The sequence below is a fragment of the Kogia breviceps genome, chromosome 6 (genome assembly GCF_026419965.1).
Source record: "Kogia breviceps isolate mKogBre1 chromosome 6, mKogBre1 haplotype 1, whole genome shotgun sequence".
In the NCBI taxonomy this organism is placed as follows: Eukaryota; Metazoa; Chordata; class Mammalia; order Artiodactyla; family Physeteridae; genus Kogia; species Kogia breviceps.
In genome coordinates, this window is record NC_081315.1 from 128,936,134 (window position 1) to 128,963,767 (window position 27,634).

Consider the following 27,634-nt stretch of genomic DNA (forward strand, 5'->3'; position numbering starts at 1 on the left):
AGATCAGGGTATAGATAATTCTAGGACATGGCACAGGCATGGATGCAGAAAGCTTACCAGGGGTTTCTCCAGAATTACAATTCACTATTGCTGGAGTGTAAGGTGCAAAGGCAATAGAAGGTAGAGGGGAAGAGATGAGGCTGGAGAAGCAGGTAAACTGCTCGCTGGAGTACCTGATAGCACCATGCTGCTCTCAGCAGAGGGAAGCCATAACAGAGTTTTAAGAGACACATGAGATTTGAATTCAAGAAGGAGCTCTTTGGCAGCGGCGCGGAGGATGGATTTGAGGGGTCCACGGCTGGTGGAGACAGGCCAGTTAGAAGGCCGTGGGAATAGTCCAAGCAAGTGACGGTCAGAACCTGGCAGTAACAGGATGAAGAGGACGGAGTGAAGAGCTACCACTGAGCTTGGCCAGAGTTAGGAGGAGAGTAGAGGAAAAAGTCAAAGATGACATCCAGGTTTCCAGTTTGGATGAGGAGGTAGATGAGAAAGGGGGAAGAGGAAAAGAGCAAGTTCTGGGAAAAGGTAATACAGGTTCAAATTTAGTCTTATCTAGTTTGAGTTGCCTAAGAGAAATTCAGGTGAAGATGTTCACTACACAGTTGGAATTACGGGTCTGGAGTTTAGAGGTGTGTGTTGATATATAGATTTGGGCGTCATAAGCATATACGTGGTGGCTCAAGCAGGGGGACGGATGAGGTTTCCTATGTAAAAAAAATATAGCTATGAAAGGCTGACTACTTGGAACTTTCACTTCTTCCACTGTTTTTTTTTTTCCTACCAGCCTGTTGTCAACTCAAGGGATGATGTAATACTTTGGGAATCTACTGAAGTAGCATTTTAAATATTGCCAGGACAGTGAATCAATGGGTAATTTTGGATGACCTTGACCTTGTAAAGAGAAGAGGGGTTAACCCTACTCTTCTCACCTCAGGATGTAACAAAACACAGTATGAATCACTTTGTCTCCTGCAGTAGTGTTGATTTGGCTACTGTCAGACAGTAAAGGTGGTAGAGGAAAGAAAGTAAATACATACAACATTTGCTTCTGTCTCAACTATGGACAACACTAGTCAAACTGACACTAGTCAAAATGGTTTTAAAGCTCTAGACTTCGCTATGTCTGTCTTGTGACTTCAGATTGTTACCCTGTGGTTCTCCACTTATAGAGATTAGAAGATCCAGTAATCTGGCAATCATGGTGGCCCTGTAAGATACTCATTGGAGTGGTTATTTTGAGAACACAGGCTGGAACACAGGTTCATCCATAATGATGAAAATAATTGTCAAAAGTGATGAAAACATAAGCTACTCTACCTTGTTAAAAATTTTTTTTTAAATTGAAGTATAGTTGATTTACTATGTTGTGTTAGTTTCTGGTGTAGAGCAAAGTGATTCAATTGTAAATATATATATATATATTTTCATATTCTTTTCCATTATAGGTTATACAAGATATTGAATATAGTTCCTTGTGATATATACACTAGGACTTTGTTGTTTATCTATTTTATACATAGTAGTTTGTATCTGCTAATCCCAAACTCCTAATTTATCCCTCCCCGCCCTTCCCCTTTGGTAACCATAAGTTTGTTTTCTGTCTCTGCGTCTGTTTTGTAAATAAATGTCAGTGGACATTTAGGTTGAGAAGTTACTCTACAGTGAGTCTTTGAAACTACTGGGGTCTGTAAAACAGGAGACAATTTAAGACACTAGACCTAAAACCTGAGCTGTTTTCTCAGAGAATTCTCTACAAGTTAGAATTCAGAGAATTCTGACCTCTTCTCCTGGCACATAGGTATTAAGCTTCCCAAACTGTTGATTCTGTACCATCTGAAGCATAAAGGGCTCTAAACAGTATTTTCTAATTTCTTCCTTAGCTAAGCAGGACCTTTCACAAGATTAAGGTCACAGCATTCTATTTAGTCTTAAATATATTTCTGTCCCCTTGGATGTGTGTTAATTTTTCCAGATACAACAGATTTCCTTCAAGCTGGTACAGTAAGAGTTAATTTAGCAATGCTCAGAAATTTATCATAAACTCTGTAGGGACAAAGCCACAGCTGTTACACATAAATGGAATATTCAGGATTTATCAGTTTTCTTTGAGGAAAGGCACCAGCCAAGATCCAGTTGTTCCAGCTCCCATCACTGGATCTGTTCCATGCCAAGGTCATGAGTCAATCTCCAGTCTTACCATTCAATTTGTGTGGCTTGCTGCCTTGCCTCTTCAGCAGCAATCCTCTTTCAGATTAGTCTGGGTGGGCCGTGTCAATTTTCAGATGAAAAAGTAAGTGTCCCCAAAACAAGGGACACTTACCCCCAAACCAAGGAGGTGGTGGTGTTAGTGGCATATTTTCCTCTGAGTCAGATCCGTAGGCACTGAGCTGTCAACAATAGCAACTTTCAGGCAATAAATGAAAAGTCTTGACCCTTGGCTATTAATAGCATCCATTCCACTGTTTAATGGGTTGAGATGAATCACTGATGATGAAAGACACTGTAGCCGGGGATGTCAGCAGGGACGTCACTCAGGTAACAATGGGAAGAGACAACTGGCATGTAAAAAAGAAAAAAAAAACCGAACAACTTTGAGATAAGTCCAGTGTTGTGACCGGTAGCCATCATTTGGGGATGCAGATGTTCCTTATTACCTGGAGACACTGGGGTTTATGAACTTGCATTTGCCAAAGGCATAATTCTTCCCTCTCTTCTCCTACAGGGCCCCATCTCAGACTGCTATGTTATGGCACATCCCTAGGTTCTTCTGCATTTTATCCTGTGTGCTATTCCTACACTGATTTGTAAAACATTAGTTTCCCCTCAGAAAGAAAAGCACGCTGGATAATAACACATTTTGGTTTCTCAGAGTCAGGTTAGGTTGATTACTACCAGTTGAGAGTATTAAAAAAGACTAAGTTGTGTACCGTTTTTTTTCTCCAACATCTTCACATATTAATGACATGAATGTATTCAGGCTAAGGATTTCTCACTGTTTGAAACACTTCTTAAGAGTCTTTCCCCTTCTTTGATGCTAGAAAATATAAATGTTCAAAGAGTAACTATATTTACCTGCCAAAGCCTAAATTTGGAGGCTGAAGTTGAGTAGTTCTTTAATATACAACAGACTCCGTATTCCATTCCATAGCAAAATAAATTTTGTTGCTATGAACAACAGAAGCCCAGGACAAATATTAGGATCTATGATTTCTTCTATGTTCAAAAATTGCATATAATGAGGTTAACCGTAGTCTTAAGTTTAAATCACCAAACAACCTCAGTGTCAGCAAGCACTGGTATGAAAAAATCTGCCTGGTCTTTAGCTGCTAGAAAGTCGCACATTGTTTTCTATATTATGTGACAGATTGTGATAACCTAAACAAAATAATTCAGTAAGTATTAGAATTTGTGTGATCTGTGTTGATCCGTAAGAGTCAAATATGCAAAAATTATGTATCGTATCTGAGAATATACATTTAATTATACTGTAAAAGTACAATTTTTTTTTACTTATTGAATAACTTTCTTACTTGAGGGGCCTTACAATGAAATGAAATTTAAAGTAGAGAAAAGAGATTTTTGAGGGTTCACTTATACAGAATGGCGATATATACTGATTAAATTTGTCAGAAGAATGCAGTAAAGAAGAATATCATTTTTAAGAGATAAAATACTAGATTAAATGTAAAGGTTACCGCTTAATAAGAATTATTGCTTCTTTTAGAATCCAATCTTATAAAATTTCACATAAGCTACATATATATATTACAGTATTAAGATTACATTTACTTTTAACTTTTTACAATTTGTGTCTTAGTGTGTTTTGAAATAGTCAACACTGATACTTACACATCATGTGTTTTTAATTCTCAGAAGTGGTGTAAGCAAAAGCATTCTTGGACTCATGTTGAGCAAACTCTCTCATAAGCCAAAACTGCAAAATCATGGTACTGTAAAGGAATAAACAATCCAAAAAACAGAGCGTGGGGGAGTGAGCATAAGGGTCAATCTAACGTTTAGCAGTGCACAAGAATTCTGAGGCCACTACATAAGGACGGGGGAAGGTGGGGGGCGGCAGGGGGAGGAGAATTTACTGTAGTTCTTATTTTCTTATAGTACGCCAGGGCTTTAAGATTGTTTTAAAGGCTTAAAAATTGTTAAAGATTGGGAGGGATCTTAAACATCATCTAATCCAGTCTTATTTTACAGATGAGATGAGAAAAGTAAGGTTCAGAGCCGTTAAGTGACTTGCTCAAAGATACAAGATAGTTAGGGATCAAGGCAAGACTGGACCCCGGGTTTCCCGGCTCACAGAGACCCTCACAGAGGTTGTTAGGATAGTCAAACTCTTGCAATGGGCCAACTGGCTTAGTTTCCTCAGGGACTAAATTAGTCCGTAAAATTAGACTATATTTTATATTTCAGTACTTAGGCTGGATTTTCCTTGATCTTAGTTCCTTTGTTCTTATTTAGATTTTGCAGTGCCATTGAATGGTATTTTTACTGTAACCTATATAAAAGTTTCATTTATTCATTAATTTAGTAAATATTTATTGATCACTATGTGCCAGGCACTGATAGCAAGAGAATAGAAGAAAAACAACAGAAGAAAATCTCCACCCACCTGGCATTTATAGTATGGTGGAATAAAGTGGGTATGTATATATAAATAAATGATCTGTATTTGGACGTTGTAGAGCACAGAAATGAAAGAGATGCTTTTATCTCTCATAATTTAGTAACTAGAGTTACTAAATTCAGTTATTTGAGATTCTTTTTTTGTGGTCATACTTGTAGCCCTAAGGTCAGGTTTTTTAAAAAATAAATTTTGATTTTAGAGTAGTATTAGGTTTACAGAAAAGTTGTGAAGATGCAGTACAGAGAGTTTCTGTATACTCCACACCCAGCTTCTCCTATTAACATGTTACATTAGTATGGTACACCTGTCACAACTAATGAACCAGTATTGATACATCATTATTAGTTGAAGTTCACACTTTACCTGATGTTTTCCCCATGATTAGACATGGGTTATGAGTGTTTGGGAGGTAGATCACAGAGGTAAAGTACTATTTTCATTGTACCGTTTCAGGGAACATGCTTATCACTAATAATATTAACCTTGGTCAGCTGGCTGAGGTAGTGTTTGTCTCCACTGTAAAGTTACTGCTGTTTTCCCCTTTCCATACTGTATTTGGAAGAAAGTCACTATACACAGTCTACATTTAAGAGATGGGAGTCGGGGCGGGGTAGGTTTATGCTCCCCGTCTCCTTGAGGAGGAAGTATCTGCATAAATTATTTGGAATTCTTTTGTATGAGAAACAACTTCTTTTATTTAGTTAATCATGTATATCAGTATATATGCATGGATATTTATTTTGTACTTTGGGTTATAATCCCAAACTGTATTATTTTGTTGTTCAAATTGTTTCAGCTTTGGCTATTGGGAGCTTTTTCATTTGGCTCCTGTATTCTTTGACATACCCCAGTCAATGTGGGGTTTTTTGAGCACTTCCTTATTTTATGTCCTCTTAAGAGTGCTCCAGTCTCATCTTGTATATTCCCTACTCCAGCCCAGAATGAGCCATTTCTCTAAGGAGGCTTGGTTCCTTCTACTGGAAAATGGTATCAGAAACCAAGGTCTGGGCATGCTTGTTGCTACCGAGGTGTGTCTGCTTCCAGGCCCTTTTATCTGACCGAGCAAGGAATATAGGCATATACCAACCTGGATATATATATATATATATATACACATAACTATAAATATCCCTATATTTAACCATCTGTAGTCAACTAAAAATGAGTACATACTGATGTTATCCAACCCTAATCCAACAGTATCACATGAACCGTCTTAGCCTTCCCTGCTGTGTTGTCTGTAACTACCCACTCCAATAGTGAGAAACCTGGTTCCTACCATTTCCTAGGGTCAGTTTTTCATTATGTATAAATATCTCACATCAGTTTCTTTTTGAAATTTCAAAGTAAATTAAATATATAGACAAAATACAAATCAAACTACTTAAAATATTGATTATGCTTTTTCAAACTCTATTTGATTCTTTCCTATTCAGGTGCCCCTACAAGGGGTCAAATTTCCAGCACCATCTTTAAAATCATTAGCATCACCGTTATCAGTATTAACAAACGGTTATTGTGCCCCTTATATAGGACCATGAGCTAAGCTAGTTCATGTGGATAATGTTCAGGCAGGTCTTGAGGTGTGGCCTACCACTGATGCATGACAGATTTATATTACTCTCATACGTGTACATCTACATTTGTTTTTTTTAATTCCATACCTTTTAGAATTGAGAATATGGCTTATTGGAATTATTGTAACTTAAAACACATCTCAGCATTCCAAATAAATTAGTACTTTTCAAGTTCCAATTCTGTGGTTATTAGCATTAGTAAGAGGGAAAGAAGGTTGAGTGATTTGTCTCTTGCAGAGTATGCGCTCAGTAAACACTCTTTATCTCCTTTAGGACATCTAATATTTATCTCAAACTCAACATGTCCAAAACTGAATTCCTAATCTTTCTCTATAAAACCTGTTCCCACTCATAGCTTTCCCCATCTCAGCAAGTCCATCATCTAGAACATAAACTTCAGTGCCACCCTTGATTCTATACCTTACACTGCACATCTGATCTGTCAGGAAACTGTGTTGACTCTACTTTCAGAATACATCCAGAAGCAGACAGCTTCTTACCATCTCTGCTGCTGCCCACCGTGGTCTGAGTCTCCCTCTCTGTCTAGGTTACTGAGCAAGCCTCTAATGGGTGTGTCTGCATCTGCCTTTGGCCCAGAGTAACCTTGACAGCCAGAGCATTCCTGGAAAAATGTCAGATCGTGCTCAAAAGTCTACAATGGCTTTTCAAGTTCTCAGGATAGAAGCCAAAATACTTAAAATAGCCTATAAATCTCCTATCTCATTACTTCATTTCCTTTCCCCTTCAAACCCTCTGCTTCATTTACACTGGCCTTCTTGCTGCCCTTCACCCACTTGAGACACGATCCTCTTGTAGGGGTTTTACACTGGCTTTTCCCTCTCTCTGCCTGGGATGCTGTTCTCTGGTGTCTGGAGGGTTAACTCCAGCTCCTTCAGGTTTTTGCTCAAATATCACTTTCTCAGTGGAGCCTACTGTGGCCATGCTATTTAATACAGAAGCCTAATCTGTACCCACACCATCCCCCGTCCCCCTTATCCTCTCAGTTTTACTTTTTCCCATAGGATTTATCATGTTTTAGCATACAATTTATTCAATTATGCTCACTGCTTATTTTGTGTCTCCCCCAGTGAGAATCTGACCAGCACCAAGGCGGGGATCTTTGTTCAGTTTTGTTCACTGATGTATCCCAGTGCCTAGAAGGAAAAAATTACGTTAAATGAATAAATGCATTATTTGAGCTGTGTGCTTTCTGTATCCCCAAATTATTCTTAAATTTAAAAAAATAAAGGAAAATGTAATTTGATGAAAAGGTGTCAGATGGATACATGGGCAAAGGGTGTCCACAATCTGAAATAAGTTACTAAGAGCCTTGAGTTTTATTTATTCATTCGCCTGATTTTATTTATTTATTTTTGGAGTATAGTTGCTTTACAACGTTGTGTTAGCTTTTGCTGTACAGCAAAGTGAATCAGCTATATGTATACATATATCCCCTCTTTTCTGGATTTCCTTCCCATTTAGGTCACCACAGAGCACTGAGTAGAGTTCCCTGTGCTATACAGTCGGTTCTCATTAGTTATCTGTTTTATACACAGTAGTGTATATATGTCAATCCTACTCTCCTAATCTATGAGCCTTGAGTTTTACATTCCTCATTTGTTAATGAGTACATATGATACATTATGTCACAGGACTGTTGTGGTATTTAAATAAAATGATATGCAGGAGAGCAGTCAATAACCATGAATTAAGGGATTTCCCAGCTCTTGGGCCTATATAAAATAAGGCTTGAAGGCAAGGTACAATTTGTTATAAGCCTTTAGAAGCTACTTACCCACTTCCTCTGTGATGTCCTCTGAAGATCTCCTTTTCTCTTAAGTTTGAAATGGTGAGCAGTTAAACACTGAGTATAGGAAAAAAGCTCTGTGAATATGTTTATAAAGCTTAAAAAAATTACACTGCATCAGTTTTTAACAGGATTATTGACATCACAACCAATGAAGATGATTTGTAAACTTAGGATGGAGAGAACTGAAAATTGCTTAAAATGGGATGTTAGATGCATGCTTTTATTGAGACTGAATTTTGGCTCTACTACCCATTAAAAAATGCAGTTTGTTTTCAAGTGCACATCAGCTGTTTAGTAAACTAACATGTCTGAATGTTCAGCACAGATGCACAATTTCCTTCTCTCCCCTCTGTGTAAAAAGGTACAAGTAACCTCTGTTTAAAAAAAAAAAATTGTGGTTTCCATAATGTATCAATATTATCCACTTAATCCCTGGTACTATTTCTTTTCTCTAAAATACTAGCAACTGGCTGAGAAGGCAAATATTACTGGCATGGTATGTATACCAGCTGGCCAAGCATTATAGGGAGTGCTAACTAGTAAGGTGGGGCACCCTGTAGGCTGACTGAACACCAAAAAATGAGCGTACCAACGTCCTGAGGATAACTGACTGATGTGGTTTAGGTCTATTTCTGGGAAATTAGCCCATGAAGCTCAGTGCTGACCTTGACTTTTCCTTTCACTCTTTACTTTTCGACTCCTGACCTTAAACCTGAAATAGAGAAAGAGGAAGATTTTTATTGGTGGCACTGAAAAATGACAAGATAAAGTAAAACAGGTTAACTTCAGTTAACAAAGGAAGCACAATAATTTCACCAAAGGTAGCAAGTATTGGCTACAGAGTATCTGTGTCACTCTACTGTAAGTGTTCCACTGTAATTATGTTTGAATCTCTTTGAAAATCATGAGACAGTCCTGGGTATCGTATAGCTGGGTCCTTGTGCAATGTATGCTTCTTTGTAAGGCTACCTGTGATTTATTTGCACTTAAGTTGCTTTCTTAGTAAATTACAAAAAATGAGCAAACTAGATAAGTTTGCATTTCAATTTTTAAAAGTTCAGTTAACAATAGTCAAAACGTTAAAACCAAGTAAATATCCAGTAAAATTCTTACCTCTAGAAGCCGACTACAGGAGCTACTAATCACTTTTAGGTCTTGTCACTGGATGTATGTCTCTTTTGGAGACCACTGAAATCTATGTTCATGGGATGTTTCAAGTCTGAGCCAGTGTGGTTCCTACACCACCTGTGTGCTCTTGCTGCCTAGCACCTGACCTGTCCACCGTGGGGCTGGAGAATGGTCCTTGGACTGCTCCTCCGAAGAAATGTGCTTGAAATTGTCCTGCTGATATGCTGTGTTCTTGTCCTGCGTCTTTCTGCAGACTTAGATTGTGTCAGCTTTTGGCCTGTTGAGTCTCACTAGTTTGATTGTCCTGCTGAACCCAAAGCACTGCGTACTGTCATTAAATATTTAACATGAAAAGTATGACAACAACTACTAATTTTTCCTTTGTTTTTCAGAAATGTGTTACAGACGAGTGTTTCTTTTTTGAACGATTGGAATCTAATAACTACAATACTTACCGGTCAAGGAAATACTCCAGTTGGTATGTGGCACTGAAACGAACTGGGCAGTATAAACTTGGACCCAAAACAGGACCTGGGCAGAAAGCTATACTTTTTCTTCCAATGTCTGCTAAGAGCTGATCTTAATGGCAGCATCTGATCTCATTTCATAAACCTCATGAAAGAAGAGGTGTATTTTAGAAATTTGTTGACGAAAGAAAAAGAAAAATGTATACAGCTATCTGCTCAGCTTAGGTAACTGGCCAGATAACCTTTTATCTAATAGTAAAATATTTAACCATTGCCTTAGTAAAACAACAACAAAAATTCCTGGAAAATGCATAGACTTCCACTTTTTATATAGTATTTGCCTTTATCCAGTGAAGCTTACTTAGAGCTACAATCTTTTTCATACATTTGCTTCATTTGAAAAGAGGCTTTTAAAATGTGCATACGTACAAACAGGTTTTCTTCATGGAAATCATAGACATTAGAAAATTTAAGTTAGATATTTAGTTAACCCAAATGTCCACTACTACTTATAATATGGCACACATTAATCTACAGGTACAATTTACTTAAACATTTTAAAACCATGTAAATATAAACTTAATCCATGCCTGTCATAGTTTTATAACTGTCTGGCAGTTCCTTGTGATAGATTTTATAGAACAAGCCTGTGTAAACTGCTGGAAGTTCTTCCATGGTCAGATCAATCTTGTCAAACCCTTCTCTGTATCCATACAGCAGCAGCCTAGCGATTCTGCTGGTGATCGGAGTTGTATTTTCAGTCTTGACTAGGTCACTGAGATCCATCCACTCACACCTTAAGCATTCACGCTGGCAAAAATTTATGGTGAATGAATATGGCTTTAAGCGGCAGATAATATACATATCTGACTTTCCAAAAGCTCCAGGATGGGTGTGCTGTTGCCGAATACTCAGGAGGGACCTGAATTCTGACTTTATACCAGTCTCTTCAAAAACTTCTCGAACTGCTGTGTCTCCTACATAGAAGAAAATGTACAAATCAATAAGGATCACATTTTTAGGAATTTAATCATCAAAGATTTTCAAGAAGCATTTTCTAAACGCTCAAAAAGCAAAACTTTACCCTAAGAAAATAAAGTTTTCAATGTAAACTCTTTGCCTTCTGGACATCCTGAAGTACCGAAGTATTTTCTTACCAATGTATATCTAAGAAGCTTTTCAAATATTGAATATTTCTTTGCCTGCTACTTGCAGGCTTACCCACTTATATATATATTTTGGGAGTCACATTTTAAAAAATTCTTCCTGCTTTACCTCCCCAAAGGTGAAAACATAGGTTGCAAAGCTGCAGTTAATATTCCTATGTATTTTTTCATTATTATCCTGTTCCTGATCACCCATCAAAACTGCCTAAATTTATAAACATCAGAATTCAGAAAAAGTGATCCATTCTTCTTTATAAAAGTCTCGAGAGCTACAGAATGTACTGAACTATGAAATGATTCAACTCTCCCCTGGTCTCTGCTGGGACCGTCGAGCCTCTGAAGTCATATAGCAGACTCCTTTATAACCATTTTGTTATGCTCTTGTAGTTATCCTGTGAGTGGAATCCCACCATGGTTAATTTTTGGCATTTTCTTTGTTTCTTGCAATTTCAAAGAACTTGGATTCATTCCTCCAACAGCAAAATGCTGCAGTCATTTCATCAGAAGTTTTCAAAAAACTTGCAATTTACAGAATTTTATAATACAACTAGGGTTTTCCACATTTTATAAGGTTGATTTTTCAATAATATGCAAATTTCTGGGACAGGATTTTTATTGCCAATAACTTATTTTTGTGGCTGCTTTTTCTAAATATCCAGATGAACCTCCTACATGGGATTTCTCTAATTTTGTGATGCTCTGTCATTGTCTCCCGAAGTGTTTTATGAGAAGCCCCTAAAAAAGCTGCCTTCCTTGCCTATTTGCTGGGAAGCTTCACAATTGCCACAGGTACAAACTTTTGTTCAACTACCCTTTAATGCCTCCATTTTCTTGTTTGTCAAATTGTCAATTATAACTGTCATCTTAGTAGTCCTACTAGTGAGGAATAGGCAAGGAACAGCAAGTCCTTGAACGAAAAAAATATGTCTCAATGTTTTTTCTGATAAACAGCTCTGGAAATATGCACAGGAAAAGTGTTTAATATATGACATTTGTCTGCCATATTTGAATTATATGTGGACTTCCCTTATAATTGAGATTTGCCTTACGTCAAACATGGTTAGAAATATCTTTAAACTGAAAACATAAAAGAAGAATTTATATGTTAAGAAAAGGAAAACTTGCCCTAATAAGAAAGATAATTTTTAGTAGTATACATGTTTGTTATTCAATTTGTTAAAGATTGTGGTAGTAGTCTTAAATTTTACATGTCATTTGCTGATCTGACTTAAAAATGGTTTAAATGTTTATTTTTATTCTTTAAACACTTTGAAAAATGACCATGGGGGTCTTGTTTAGCTTTTAGCAACACTCATCAAGAGTTTGGCATTTAGTTCCTGAGTCTGGCCTGTTGGTGTGTTATGGAAGCACAGGATGGGGCTGGTGAGTGAAATCTGCCCTGCTCAGCAGTCACTACAGCAGCTGATTCAAAACTGGCGCTGCCTGGGTAGTTTATCCGTTTAATTTGAATCCATGGTATTGACTAGACTAAAAACTGAATGGGCAAATAAGCGCTTTTGTATCTAGAAGAACCCCTTCCATCTTAAGATTAAAATCTCTTCTCCAAAGATTTTACCATGAATTTAAAGATTTTTCTATCTAGATAAAGTGCTTTATTCTCGTGTACCTTTATTATTTTAATGCACTGTAAGCTAAATTGAAATAACTTTTATAGGTTTGAAGAACATAGGAAAAACCAAGAGGGTTTTGTTTTTATTTTTGCTGGTTGAAAGATATGTTTAAAAACGTCATAGTGTTTTGTTTAGTTAAAGGACAATAATGAAATGGAATTTGTATTTGTTATTTCTTTTTTCTAATATTTAATAGGATTAGATTGAAATAAAATAGAAGGAAAAACTGTGCAGAATATGGGTTTTCCTGGTGTTTCCCTCTGACTCTGGTACACTGATGAGCTCTGATCAGACCCCCCTGCTTTAAAGACCTTTGGCTATGCAGGGATGCTCTTCCTGTCAGTGGTAATGAGATGTTTTTTCAGGAAGGCAGCTTCTCCATTTTTAACCTTGTACATGTATTGTACTCTTAGGGTATTATATGAAAACCTAAGGATTGCATTCTATTTTGTATATGCCCCCTTAATTTTTTTTTTTTAAGCACTATGGACAATAGTGCTTCATTTACCTAGTAGTATCAAGGAATGAAGGATTCCAAACAAATGTGCTTCTCAGTTAACTACTGTTTACTGCTTAAGAGCCAATATGAATGTTTGCACATTTGTGATGGCAGTATACCTAAAGTATATTACATACTTTCCTAAAAACAGAGCTTAAAGAAAATAATTTAAATAATTCCTGGATGATCTGGCTTCATCATTAAGAATAACCTATTGTTGTACTGTTACAAAATAGAAATACCCTCTATACATAGTCTTCCAGATCTCTACTGTCAGTTATCATTTCTAGCTGCTTTCAGGGTTTTACCAGTTCTGAGGCAAAGCTTCAATTTATACTACTCCTAGGTAGTGTGGTGAATGCCAATTGCTGCTTTTTTCTTAATTCCACATGGTGAGGTGTATATACGATCTCTGAATAGGTGGGTTGTTTTGACAACCACAGACACACGCAAAAGTAGTGAATTCCTAATAATATGGACTTGAAGTGTTGTGGAGTACACTCAAACCTACAATTATACACATCTGGCTTGGAAATGTGTTTCTCCACTTACATTTAAATATATCTGAAACTCAGACTATCCATAAAACTCAAATGAGAAAAGTCAATTCATTTGAGAAGGCAAGACTCAGAAGAGGAATCTACACAAACCTTCTCCTGTAGACTGCTGTTTGCCCAGTATCAACTGGATAAGGACGTAAAACATAAACTTAACTAGTTCACATGATCTCATATCACATAAGGATAGTGTGAGATAATCAGGAGTTCTAGAATAAATGCCCTTCTCTTTCAACACTCGCACCACTACAAAATCCTTTTTATTTCAAGGCCTAGCAAACTCTTAAGCAAAATGTCAGTAAGTACCTAAAAAACAACATTTGCTATGGATATATCTGAATATAGTGAATTTACTTATAGGATATTAGATGTTGATTCTACACTATGTATAGGGCATTTTAAATTTGTGGAACATTAAAAAAAATCATTTCAAGTATATATATATTTAAAATACTTAAAAATAATTTAGGACATTGCCTTCATATAAATGACTAAAGAGACTAGGGGACATACATATTGAGGAAAAGGTCATAGACAAATAATACTGATATGAAATGAGTTGATTTATTATGATAGGGACTGCACTTGACCCAACAGTTTAAGGAATAGGTAGGAACACTCAGTTTCTATTCTTTCCTTCCTATAAAATCCTGACGTAATGATCTCAGTAAATTGTTTTAGGAAGTTATCTCTCATTTCAGACTTTCTCATATGAGACATTTTACTATGTTTTGGCTTTCTGACTATCCAAAATAAACAGTAGATAAAATTTTCATAAACAGAAGAATTATGTCACCACTGTTCTATAATTGACTTTATAAATAATTCTTATTTCACAATTCATTTAAAAGTTACTCTTCATCCTTGTGTGATAGAATGCTCAAGAATTTGTTTTATCATAGTTTAATTCCAACAATTTTAGTTATATTCAAAATAACCCTAATGCTAAACTTGACTGATGTACAATCCAAAGCTTCTCATTTTCAAGCAAATTAATCTAGAAGCAGTCCTAAGCAGAAAAACAGGTGTTATGCCCCTAATGGTATTATTTATAACAATGAAATAAGTTGTAATATTAGAAGTTTTGCTGCTAATTTTATATCATCCCTGAAGTAACTTCACTGAAATTTTATGACTTAGTCTAAACCAATTAGAAAAGTTAAAATCTTATTCTCAGCTCTAGAGCAAGAAAGTAAACATGAATTTCCTCAACGTTTTCAAGTCAATTAAAGATATGTAAAATACACACCAATATCTTCTCCAGGCTCTGACAGGCCTCCTGGAAACTTCCACATATTTTTCAACTGCAGTATAAAATCAGAAAATAAAGTAAACATACCTTTTATTCACTAACATACACAAACACACACAGATGCCACAAAATTTACTCATAATTGGTCAAGGTGGTTGAGAATTTTTTGGTAATTACATGCAAGTTTTTGTCCGCTTCCTTCCTCACGCCTCCCTTCTTTTTAGGGGAAACTGATGACTTGTGAAACCTTTTTCTTCAGGAACTAGAAGTGGTTTTGTTTGGTTAATGTGATAAATTCTGTATGAGTGAAACAGAGGCGGGGGAAACATCTACTGAAATTGTGTAGTTAAAAAAATTTTGCTGCTAGTTTATTAAAAAATAGAGGAATCTTACTGATGCTGCTATAAATAAGTAGAAAATACAGTATAAATTTAATCACTAAAGTATGCTACTTTTAATTTTCACATTTACTTTCTGTATTGTGTCTAATCAGATACGTTAATCTTAAGATTTCTCTTATTCTCTGTGTTAATGATTTTATGTAAAAATGTAACTGCTTTTCATGGGAAGTGTGAATAAAATTGATTAGTTTAAGTCTGTGGCTTTTTGTATATCGTTTCTTTTTTTGGTGGGGAGAGGTAGGTGGGAAGATCTGGTCTAGGAAAGGGGATAAATATGGAAAATTTATTTTAAATAATTCTGAAGTGACATGGGACAATATTCTTATGGCTGACACGATTATTTTTTCCTGTTAGGATTCTGTTGTATCAATCCATCACCATGATAAAAGCTGAAGAATGAGAAATTATGACATCCTCATAAAGGTACTGCAGCTTGGAGCCAGTACACCTCATACTCTTCATTCATAAGACAAGTTTATGGACCTTGACTGGTGTGCTTTGTGACCCACTCATTTCTTGCACAAGAGCTTCTTAAAGAATGTGTCATTTCCCAACTATGCTAGGTTGGAGCCCAGTGGCATGGTTCCCAGAGTTTCCATAGACTTGATTATGTGGGTACAGAATTGAGGCTTACCACCCTTCTGTGTCTGGCTCAGACTTGAGATTAATTTATAAAGCATATTATGTTTTAGAACATAGAACCCCATGTTCTATGTTATAAAACCCCCATGTTTTAGAACCCCACTGTCTTTGGGGTTCCATTTTGAAATCGTTGCAGAAGCTATGTTTCTACAAAAACTATGCAGTCTTTCGTCTGCTAGTATATTAAACTTCACCACCATATATTGTTTCTAACAAAAGAAATGTTATGATAGGGCAAACAAATAATTCTCCAAAACAAAATCAACTTTTAAAAATCTTTACCTAGACCTGACTACAAATAATTGGAAACTGCTGATTAAATTTGGAGATATGAACTTATTAGAAGGGGAAAATGCTAGCTATAAGGATTGAAAACAGCTCACATACATTTGATTTTGATTATTTCATAAACCTTAGGTACGGAAAGATTATTTTTATGCTGGTGATTAGTTTGTGATATTTTCTGGCATCAATTAGGTTTAAAGAGCTTATTTGAAAACAGCTTCCTCCTCCCCAAAAGCTTGAGCTTAGTTAGTTCTAAGTGGTAGGTTGAGAGGCCTAAGTTTGAAAAACCTGGTTAATATTGTAGATATGATAGATCCGTGGAGGGACAAGTAGGTCTTCTCACTTTTTTTTATGTTAAAAAAATACTCCCACTAGCTGGGTTTAGCAATATAATAAGTAATAATAATAAATATTACTAGGTAATGTATATTGAATGTCCACTATGTTCCAGATACTATGCTAAATGCTTTAATAATTATATACATTTAAACTTTATAGTAACCCCATGAGAAACTATTATTCTCATTTTTATTTTTTTCCATTTCTTTTTAAATTTAAGTATAGTTGATTTATTGTGTTACAGCAAAGTGTACAAGTGTACAGCAAAGTGATTCAGTTATACATATATTTTTTCAGATTATTCTCCATTATAGGTTATTATAAGATACTGAATACAGTTCCCTGTGCTATATAGTGAATCCTTACTGCGTATTGTTCCCATTTTAGAAGTGATGAAACTGAGGACAAACAGGTTAAATAATTTACCTGGAGTGACACAGTGTGTAGCAAAACTCCCAGTTAAAATCCAGGCGATCTGATTCTAATCATCTTTTAAGAAATTTAAAAAGTTGGTTTGCTATTTTCATACTAATCCTTTACCACTATTCACTGCTTTTTCATATATCTTTTGATCTTCAGATCTCATTGGAACATTCTATATAAACCTAACTAGAATCTGTATCTTAGTCTTACATTCCTCCAGGGTTTGTGAATTTGAACTAAAACCTAGTTTGGTATCAAACGTCTTTGTATCTACCTCTTGCCTGTGAGTTCCCTACCAAGAATCCTTTGATTGGCATGAGATTTATTACTCTGCTAGTGATTTACTACGACTCTGCTACTGATTTACTGTTACTCCACTAATGATTTACTGTTACTCTGCTAGTGATTTACTGTTACTCCACTAGTGATTTACTATTACTCTAACACTTCCAGTATATTGTTTCATAGGGGAAAAAGTACTGAGGAAGGGGTAAGGTTGGGTTTTGAATATGAACAGAAACCCATAGTTTCTGTTTTCATCTTTGTTCTCCCTTCCAATAAAAGACAAAACATCTCTATGCTTCAAGTGTAAAATTCCAAGATCCTTTTCTCCCTAATCTGTGGGAGAGTGGAAAGGAACTTTCCACTATCTTCTAAAAGAAATACTCTACTCAGACATTCTTGTGCCTCTTTGCTTGTTGGGTCCTACCCAACATTCACATATATGACCCCTCCCTGCTTTGAGTTAGTGAGGTCATCTAGTTCCTGATACTATAAAGGGCAGTAATCCTTTTAAGTTATAAAAATGTGTGATTTTAAAGCATATTTACAGTAACTGCAGCATATTGTAGAACGGTGAATGTGATGATAAATTTTTCCTATACGTTTGCCAATTATAAATCTGATGTTTTTGTGTGTGTGTGTGTGTGTGTGTACACATGTGTGTGTGTTTGTAGGTGAGTGTAAAACAAGAGTGTGTAAATGATGTACAGTGGTCCCATCAATCACTGGAACCTCTTTCCTTCCTCGGTGTTAGGAACTGCTGGCTCCAATAGTAAGCATTTTGGATATCAACAAAGGGTATTTTTTTAAAATGCATTCTCCATACTAACAGAGTGTAAGATATTTTCTGTTAAGGCAATTTCAAGTTTAATACCACTGTTTCTTATAAAACTTATCCTGAAGATAAACTCAAGTTTATTTTAGTGTTTCTAGAATGGGTAAATAGGAATGACTCATTTTCTGATCCTTTTTCTCACTATTTTTCCAACCCCACAGACATCTTCTGTTTTCCTAAGCAGATGATTAGCTTCAGGATCTTCCCTGGGTGTGGCTGCTGAAATCCTAACTAGGAATTTGTGTAAACAGAACCCCCCAAAGACTATTAATTTCTTTCAAATAGAAATTGTCTAATCTCAAGAACCTAGAACAAGGGTACAGACTTGCTAGCCTCTTCCTTTTGGTTCTTATATTATTTGACTTTATCATTCTTCCCTAACTCAAACTTGGTCAGATGCCTGAGATCTCTATCTTTTCTTTTCACTGTTCTGGTCTTTAATGCTACTACTCTCACTCTTCAGAATTCAGAGCCACTGTGTTTAGATAAATCTAATTAACTACAATATTAACACTGTTATGAGACAGATGCTACCACAGAGATGTCTTAATAAGTTTGTTCATTCAATAAAAATTTACTGAGTGCAAGGTTTAGGGCATACAGAAAATTAATGCACAATAATAGCAAGGCTAGTCATTCTCTTTTTCCTTATACTACTGTATTTTTCTTAAATAACATTCATCATCACTTTATATATTATTTATTCATTCACTTATTATTTGTATCTTACCTATCTGAATATAAGCTCCAGACGTAGAAACTTTGCTTTGTTCACTAATGTTTACTTAGAGCTTAAAACAGAGCCTACAACATAGTTATGTACAGGAACTCAGTAATGTTTGGCAAATGAATGAATAGGTCCCTACCATTAACTCAGCTCTTTAGCACCTGGTTTACAAGGTCAAGCCACTGTTAGGTCTTTGTTCCTCAAAATCATGGGGCAGGGACAAAGGAAGGGACTATATGGGTAGGAAAGGAGAAAAAGGACACATTTTAAGTATTTCAGCTTTGAGTTTGAGTGTGCATTTGCTCATGCAAAGAAAGGAGAAAAAATGGCTCAGATGTCTGAAAATAATGCTAATTAGTTATTTACAGCTAATAGCTATCATTTATGCTTAAATTCCACCTAACACCAAAATAATTACCGAAATTAAATATGATTTAGTCTCACTTTATACTTTTTATGACAACATTGAGCTATACATTAATACTCCGTTTTTATATTTTATTGCTCTGTTAGATAGATCTCTGTTCATAACTTAAATCAAAACCCTAAGTAAGAGTATCACTTCAATTTAATTCACAAAGAAACCAAAGTCTATATAATTTGAATTTGTTTCTAACTTCTGCCAATCCCAACTGCCTAAACAGCAGTACTTTCTCATTCTTAAAGAACCAATCACTGGCAAGACTGAAAATCTGCAAATGAAGCATCTGGATGCCCAGTGTTCTAGTTTGGAGGTTCTCAAACTTGACCGTGCACCTAAAACACCTGGAGGGCTTGTTAATGCACAAGTCGTTGAGCGGCATCCCCTGGGTTTGATTCATCAGGCCCGGGGGTGGGGCAGGGGTGTGAGGATGTGTGGTTTCTAAGAAGCTGACACTATTATTGTCCCTCAGCTTCAAATTCAGCCTCCGTGCTCTGCCTAGTGATGCTGGAGCTGGGACTCTGCTAAGCAGTTTTGGTCTTGCCAACTGACTCCCTGTTAGGTTCCACCAACAGACTACAAGGCTGGAGGAGGAAGAAGGGAGCAGCTCCTCCCGTCTGCTTCCTGTGGGCTTCCCGTGTGCTTGTGGATCCTGTATCGCCTCAGCATGCTTCATTCTGGCAGCAGCAGCTCCTTCCCATAGCAACAGCCAAATCTACTTTGCAGCTTCCCAGCACTTCCAACATAAGCTTCATTGTGTCCCCTCCCCAGAGACACCAGCCAGCCGATGCTGGGTCCCAGGCCCTCTGAGTTCAGAGACATCAGCAGCTGAAAAGCATTTCTTATTAGAGATTTGATTAGCCATGTGCAGTCCCAAATGAAGGGATGCACAACCTACCAGAATGGTATAAAGATTACCTTAAACTGCAGACATCTGAGATACAGCAAGATGCAGAAAGAAGCCTTTTCTGAGATTCCCTTTATCTGATTAAAGGTAAAGCCTTCGGAGAACAAAGCTGCCATAAATCCTTTCTGGGGAGCTGCCAGCCAGGAAGGAAACTAACCTTCAGCAGCTGGTGAGAAAGTGCATACACAAACTTTATTAGAAGCTGCCATAACTTCTAAAATTACTCTTTATATCCTTCACTTAATCATGTCCCTTTTCTCCATAATAATTTTTCTTCACACACTTTTGTTCTAACCTCTTTTTTTTTTTCTTTAGGCCAAATATGTACTGCTTAAGTATCATTGTTGGTAACTGAACTGAATGGAATTGTCAACCTAAGCAATAGACAGTGGCATCTGTACTATGTATTTAAAAAAAGCAAAAAACTACCTCCCTAAAAAACAAACCCCATTCAAGTGAAATCTTTTGTATCCTATGCAAAGTATGATAGGCATTGCCATAAAACTACTGACTCCCTCAAATCCAAGTTTTAATTCCGTTTATGTTTTCATCTGCTTTAGTTTAGTGAAAAGATTCCTCTCTAGACTTAAATTCTGACTCTGCCAATTAACCAGTTGTGTAATGTAGAAAGTTACTGCAACCTCTCTAAAGTTTTTCTGAAAAATGGAGATAATAACAAATACCATTATTAAATGAGAAAATTTTTGCAGAAGTATTTTGTCATCACAATTATCATTATTTATCTGATTTTATTTCTATTAAATAGCAAAACGATGGAATTAAAATAATTTTGTTTAGCCTGAAAACCTCATCAATTAGGATCACGAATGTGTACTGTAACAGAAGAACAAGTGACTTGGAGAATGGTCGAGTGTTAGCAAATGTTTGGTTATGAATTTTTAGCAGGCTGGAAGCCATAGCGGAGCTGGTGCTACATTTTACTTGGGTTTTTAATCCTCTTCAGATACGGCTGTTGGTTCTAAGAGACATCAAATAAACCATTTAGGAACCTATCTAGGGTTAATTACTCAAAAGTCCCCCCAGCTTAAGGGTATGACCTTCAATTGACCCTAAAGGCAACTGACCCCCAAAGGAAACCTGAGGTGGAGGATGGAAAGCTCTCCACTCACATCTTTATAAGCCAATGTTACAGGATGAAGAATGGCTAAAACAATGCCACTGTGGATAGGTCTCTTGGAGTTTTTGTTTAGTCATTAAGTCTTGGGTCTCCCTTTGTTTCCTGACTACCTTAGAAAATACTAACAAACATTCCAGAAAACATTAGCAATTATTTCTTTGAGACTGAGATGAGCAAAACTAGAGAGGCACTGAATGCAATCATGATTAACTGAGAATCATAAAAGGTTTTAGTCATTTACAGTGGGGTTTAGGCAAATTTAGTATACATAGTTTTGACTATTGCCCTGTTTTAAAAATAAAGCTGAATTCAATTCTTTCCTTTTCAATTGCTGCAATACAGACTGCTCTGGAAGTTTGATTTCTTCAAACTAAACCTGTTAAATCATCTATCTTGGAAGGTTTTATAAGGGGAAAAAAAAAAAAAATCCCCAAAACATCACGCTGTCTAGGTTTGGAGTAAGACAGGTTAGCCATAACTGCCAGGGAAGCTCCTTCTTTTCTTTTTTTCAGACTGCAAGCCAATTTTTAATATTATTAGTTAGACCTAGGTTTGTTCTCTATGAATTTTCATGTTTTAATAAATGAGTAATTACATAAATAGATTCTTATTTGGTTGATCCACCAGCCCTGAAAAACTGCTCAGAATGGAGCAATCATGTTACTCTGTCTTTCAGTCTCTGTCAAAGTCCTTAATGAAATTTTATTTGATAAAGTCACTTATGACACAGTGTGCTATTTTAAAATCTTAAAAGTTTACCCTTTTTTTTTTCCAAAATACCAAAGTGGTTTAAACCAGGTTATATCTGGTATCTTATCTTACATGTGCATAAGTGTATAGGGAGAATTATAGTATTGGGATATTTCATTTGTGATCATCAAATCTAACTCCTTAATTTCATAAATGGGGCAACTTAGGTTCCCAGGGGTTCACAGATTTGCCCAGAGTTGTATAGCTAGCTAATGGCAGGGCCAAATCTTAGAATCCAGGTCTCCTGATCCAATTTTGTTTGTACAACTTCTTATGTCACCTGAGCATAGAAAAAATTAAATTTTGGTGATACTGCTGCTTCTTTAAATGCAAGGAAAAGACAGTTAAAGGGATACACTTAAAAGATAGTAAAACCTTTTATAATATCGCTTTAGAAGTAACTTTTATATACCAAGGTATAGATTATTTTTCAAACTTAGCAAAAGAAATTAACCAATTTATGTTATTGTATATACTTGTATACCATATATATATGGTATCTGCCAATAATGTTTGGGCGTATCATCTCTCTGCCATACTGCAGAGTTATAATAGCCACTTTCAGTCTAACCCAATTTAATTGAACAAAATCCTAAGTAAGTTTTCTCAGACCTTGGGTACTAAATATTAATTATATATTAATATAACCTCCTTTGGCCTAAGGGTAGTTAAGACCTGAATGATAAAATAGTAAAATAATGACTACAGGAACTTTTCTTTTGTAGGTTAGAGTAGGATAAGTTAAGGACCATCTGGTGTCCCTCATAATTTCATGGCATGTAGGGAAATAGCTGTATGTCTTTGAAATCCTTACTTGATGCCTGGAATTGAATGTGGAGAGAATCAGGGCTTATCACTCTCACATGAAATGAGTTTATTTAGGTTTTGGCTAGTTTTTTTTAAGATTACAGACTCTAAAATTAGATTGGCTAGATTGGTTTTACTACTATGTTATCTGCATAATTTTGGGTAAACAGCCTCTCTGCATGCCTTTCACCTTATCTCCAATTTCTGGATCTAGCAATTTACCCTATGGTAAAAGGGTAAATAACATAGTATAGTGATAAATAAACAGAGTATAGTTGTCCATATATCATCTTCATCACTGTCACCTCAATCAAAATCTTTCAGTAAACAAAATCTGAATTGTTTCTATGTCAAATCTAAATTCCTCTTCCTGGCTCTCAGGCCCCCTCATAACTAGGCCCTATTTTTACCATTCAGTCTTGCTTCCTACTTACTCTCTGCTCATTACCATCAAATATACATACACATATATATATATATATATATATATGTACTCCAGTTCAAATATAAAACTTACTGAAGGCTAGGCACAATACTACTTTAGGTACCCAATAAAAATCTGTTAAAGATAAAGCTTAGTTTGAGTCAGAGATCCTGCCTTAACTAAAACTTTAAAGTTACTTAATACCATGAGAGTGCTTTCAGATAGCATTTCTGAGAAATGATTGATACTGCTTTCAGCTATAATTATGAATATTGTTTTAAAATTTAAAAACATATATGAGGAGAAAAATGTATGACTCTATCCACCAATATTTACTGAAGTCTCGGAAAGTATCAAAGTAATTATTCTCATCACTTATACTCCTGAGCATGAAAGCATTTGACCTCTAAGCATGGTACTTCTCTTAAAAACTTCTGTTACTTCTAGTTGCCTATAGTTCTTATTTGGGTGTATGAGGCTCTTTAATTCTGTTCCCAATCTAACTCTCAAACCGAATATTTTACCACTCCCATCTGTAAAGGAGAGATGGTCCATACAGGCAGATGCTTGGCCCGGGGAGCCCCGCTGCCTGCTGGGAAATCTTCTGAGTCAGATAGAGGGGCTGGAGAAGCCTAGACTCTGCTTGTGAGGAGTGTGTGCGTGCTGGCTTGCTAACAATCAGGGCAAAAAGAGACCAGCGCTGGCAGGTGCCGCCTTACCACACTTCCCAATCTGAAGGGGTGAATGCCTGGGTCCCGCTTACTCTACACATTAGCCTGGTGTGAGATAAGGGCAGAGATTCAATCTAGCTGTGCAGAAACAGATGGGGCCGCCTGAGGCGGATCACAGTCAAACTACGGAGACCACTGTCAGTGCACACGTAAGGGTGGTGGATCAAACTGGGCTGACACTGTCAGTGCATGCACCAGGCGGTGCCACAATTACGTGCAGTGGCTAACTGCCAAATCTCCAAGTCCCTGGGAGAGGACTCCATACAGCTGCACAGAGACAACTTGAAGGGTCTGAGGTGTGGTCTGGGGAGAACCTCGGAGCCTATGGTAGGTGTGTGCACAGCAGGGGCGGGTCTGGCTGCAGAAAACTCTGTCAGCACATGCACAGGTGGTGCCAGAGAAAAGCAGAGTGGCTGGATGCTGTGTCTTGAGCAGACAGGCCCTGGACAGGAGTACGCAGTGGTGCGTTTCCAGTGAGAGCGCTCCAGCTCCGCTCACTCCACACTGCAGTGTGGACCTGGATGCTGGGCCGACGGGTCCTGGTAGAGGTCTACCACAGAGGCTGCCCAGGTCCCTGGTGCAGCACAGCAACCTCGACTCCTGCAGTCACAGCCTCCAGCCCCAGCCGACTCCGCACCACAGCCTAGCACTAGGTCTGGGATGAACACAACAGAGAAAGGGACAAGACCACAGGCTGCTTCTGGGTGAAACCGTGGGCAACTACAGGTGCATAGGTTCGCTGTGACTACACAGGCCTGATATGCTTCTGCGGTCACCTTCTTCGGGGCAGAGCGTGCACTCAAGGGCAACTGAACCTAACTGCACCCAACCATTAGGGCTTCTGCAACAAATGGGGAGCAGACACTGCCCCCAACAGGGTGGTGACAGCCATGGAGCAAAGAGGAGGCCCTACCCCTCATCTAGCACAGGTTCTGCACACCACAACACCTATCACAACCCCTATCAATGGGATAACAGCCAGCACACTCTGAAGAAAGAAGTGGCTGGCATCTATACCAAAACAAGCCCTTGCACCAAAAATAAGACTCACACAGTCTACACAGGGAAACACCCCTTCAAGACCAAAATAGATAATGGTTTCTCCTAAATTCATGGAGACAGAGAAAGTTAAAAAACAGAGGAACTACCCCCAATTAAAAGAACAAGAGCAATCTCCTGAAAGAACAAATAATGAAACAAACCTCACCAGTCTATTAGACCCTGAGTCCAAAAATGAGGTAATAAAAATGCTGGTTTAAGAAAGATTATTGGGACTTCCCTGGTGGCACAGTGGTTAAGAATCTGCCTGCTAATGCAAGGAAAACGGGTTTTATCCCTGGTCTGGGAAGATCCCACATGCTATGGAGCAATCAAGCCCATGTGCCACAACTACTGAGCCCATGTGACACAACTGCTGAAGCCCACGTGCCTAGAGCCCATGCTCTGCAACAGGAGAAGCCACCACAATGAGAAGCCCACATGCTGCAATGAAGAGTAGCCCCCACTCACCACAAATAGAGAAAGCCCGCACGCAGCAACAAAGACCCAACGCAGCCAAAAATAAATAAAGTTTAAAAAAATTAATAAAATTCAGATTATTAATAAAATAAAATTTACTAAGGTTATTAATAAAATAAAAAATAATAAGTTTATTAATAAAATAAAAAAGATTATTAATAAAATTCAGATTACTGTAACAAGGAACTATAAACTATAAAAATGAACCTATCAAACAGACAATTCAATTACTGACATAAAAACCAATCTAGAAGCAATGAATAGCAGACTAAATGACACAGAAGGAATAAGTGATCTAGAAGACAGAATAATGGCAATCACCCAGTCAGAACAGCAAAGACAAATGAAAAAAAATGAAAGCAACATACAAGATCTATGGGATATGTAAAGTGTGCCAACCTATGCAAAGGAGAGAAGAGAAAAAAGGGTATCAAAAATGTATTTGAAGAAATTATGGCTGAAAACTTTCCAAACCTTAAGAAGGAAATATACATCCAGGTACAGGAAACACAGAGGGTCCCAAACAACATGAACACACACAAAGACATATCATAATTAAAATGGCAAAAGTTAAAGTGAGGATTCTAAAGGCAGCAGGAGAAAAACAGACAGTCAGTTACAAGGGAACCCCATAAGGCTATCAGCTGATTTCTCTGCAGAAACTCTGCAGGCCAGAAGGGAGTGACATGATATATTCAAAGACCTGAAAGGGAAAAATCTACAACTTAGGACACTCTACCCAGAAAGATTATCATTTAGGAGAGAGAAAGAATTTCTCAGACAAGCAAAAACTAAAAGAATTCAGCAATACTAAACCTACCCTAAAGGAAATATTGAAAGGTCTTCTCTAAATAGAAAAGAAGCAAGAACCTATAGAAAAAAGAAAAACACAATAGGATAGGCAAATATATGAAAGGGTTGAAAATTACTTAAAATAAGCAAGCACACAGATTTTAAAAAACAATTTAAAAAATTGTAAAAGTGATTATAACTACAACAAACAGTAAAAGGGTAAGCATGAAGATACAAAACAGGATATCAAAACCACAAAAAGTGGGGGAGGGGAGTATAAAAATGTAAATCTTTTAGAATGTGTTTGAACTTGCATGACTATTAATTTAAAGTAGGTACAGTTAATGGGTCAATATACTTGTAAACCAGGGTAGCCACAAATCAAAAATATACAATAGATTCAAAAAAAACTAAAAAGAAAGAAACTCAAGCAAACTAAAAAAGAAAACCATCAAATCACAAAAGGAAAAACAAAAAGAAGAAATGAGACAAAAAAGAGCTACAAAAACAACTGGAAAACAAAGTTTTAAATGGCAACAAGTACATACCTATCAATAATTACTTTATGTGTCAATGGACTAAATGCTCTGATCAGAAGACACAGAGTGACAGACTGGATTAAAAAAAAAAAAAGAACCTATAATATGCTGTGGACAAGACACTCACTTTAGGGTGAAATACGCACACAGGTTGAAAGTGAGGGGATGGAAAAAGATATTTCATGCAAATGGAAACCAGAAAGCAGGGGTAGCAATACTCATATCAGACAAAACAGACTTTTTAAAAAAGTCTACAAAGAAATACAAAGATGGACACTTTATAATGATGAAAGGGATCAATACAAAAAAACCTGATATTCACTGTAACATATATGCACTCAATAAAAGAGCACTTAAATATATAAAACAAATACATAACAGACATAAAGAGAGAAACTGACAGAAATACAATAATGGTAGGAGATTTTAACACCCCACTGATATCAACAGACAGATATTACAGACAGAAAATCAATAAAGCAACAGAGGTCCTAAATGACACAATAGACCAGTTGGACTTAATTGTTATTTACAAGACACTACATCCAAAAAAACCAAATTAAACATTCTTCTCAAGAGCACATGGAACATTCTCTAGGATAAAACACATACTAGGACACAAAACAAGACTCAACAAATTTAAGACGATAGAATTTACCTCAAGCATTTTTTCTGACTACATGAAACTAGAAATTAACCACAGAAAGAAAACTGGGAAAAGAATGAACACATGGAGACTAAACAATATGCTACTAAAAAACCAATGGGTCAACAATGAAGTCAAAGAGGAAATAAGAAAATACCCTGAGACAGTTGAAAATAAAAACACAACCTTACAAAATCTATAGGATGCAGCAAAAGCAGTTCTATGAGGAAAGTTCATAGCGATATGGGACTTCTTCAAGAAACAAGAAAAATCTCAAACAACCTAACCTACCAACTGAAAG

General features: G+C 36.7%; 2 protein-coding genes across 18 annotated transcripts in view; one reads left to right on the plus strand and one right to left on the minus strand.

The window, feature by feature from the left end:
- The window catches only part of FGF2 (fibroblast growth factor 2), a 61,431-nt gene extending 46,104 nt beyond the window's left edge, over positions 1 to 15,327 (plus strand). Inside the window, exons 3-4 of one of the 2 annotated variants that reach the window (XM_067036635.1) lie at positions 9,547 to 9,632; positions 11,447 to 15,327. In XM_067036635.1, the coding sequence (XP_066892736.1) occupies positions 9,547 to 9,632; position 11,447 (87 nt within the window). In that variant the 3' untranslated portion in view covers positions 11,448 to 15,327. Of the gene's footprint in view, positions 1 to 9,546; positions 11,424 to 11,446 lie in introns of those variants that run through there. The other variant, XM_059066798.2, reaches the window with a different exon arrangement.
- NUDT6 (nudix hydrolase 6) overlaps positions 2,009 to 27,634 on the minus strand; it is a 49,166-nt gene continuing 23,540 nt past the window's right edge. Inside the window, exons 4-13 of one of the 16 annotated variants that reach the window (XM_067036625.1) lie at positions 14,724 to 14,778; positions 10,212 to 10,598; positions 9,610 to 9,766; positions 9,140 to 9,458; positions 8,616 to 8,738; positions 8,331 to 8,400; positions 8,012 to 8,080; positions 7,282 to 7,370; positions 3,850 to 3,950; positions 2,009 to 2,555 (exon numbers count right to left, since the gene is read on the minus strand). In XM_067036625.1, the coding sequence (XP_066892726.1) occupies positions 9,759 to 9,766; positions 10,212 to 10,598; positions 14,724 to 14,778 (450 nt within the window). In that variant the 3' untranslated portion in view covers positions 2,009 to 2,555; positions 3,850 to 3,950; positions 7,282 to 7,370; ... (3 more) ...; positions 9,140 to 9,458; positions 9,610 to 9,758. Of the gene's footprint in view, positions 2,556 to 2,577; positions 3,035 to 3,849; positions 3,951 to 7,281; positions 7,371 to 8,011; positions 8,081 to 8,330; positions 8,401 to 8,615; positions 8,739 to 9,139; positions 9,483 to 9,609; positions 9,767 to 9,788; positions 10,599 to 14,723; positions 14,779 to 19,999; positions 20,155 to 27,634 lie in introns of those variants that run through there. The other 15 variants (XM_067036624.1, XM_067036623.1, XM_067036630.1 and 12 more) reach the window with 15 other exon arrangements.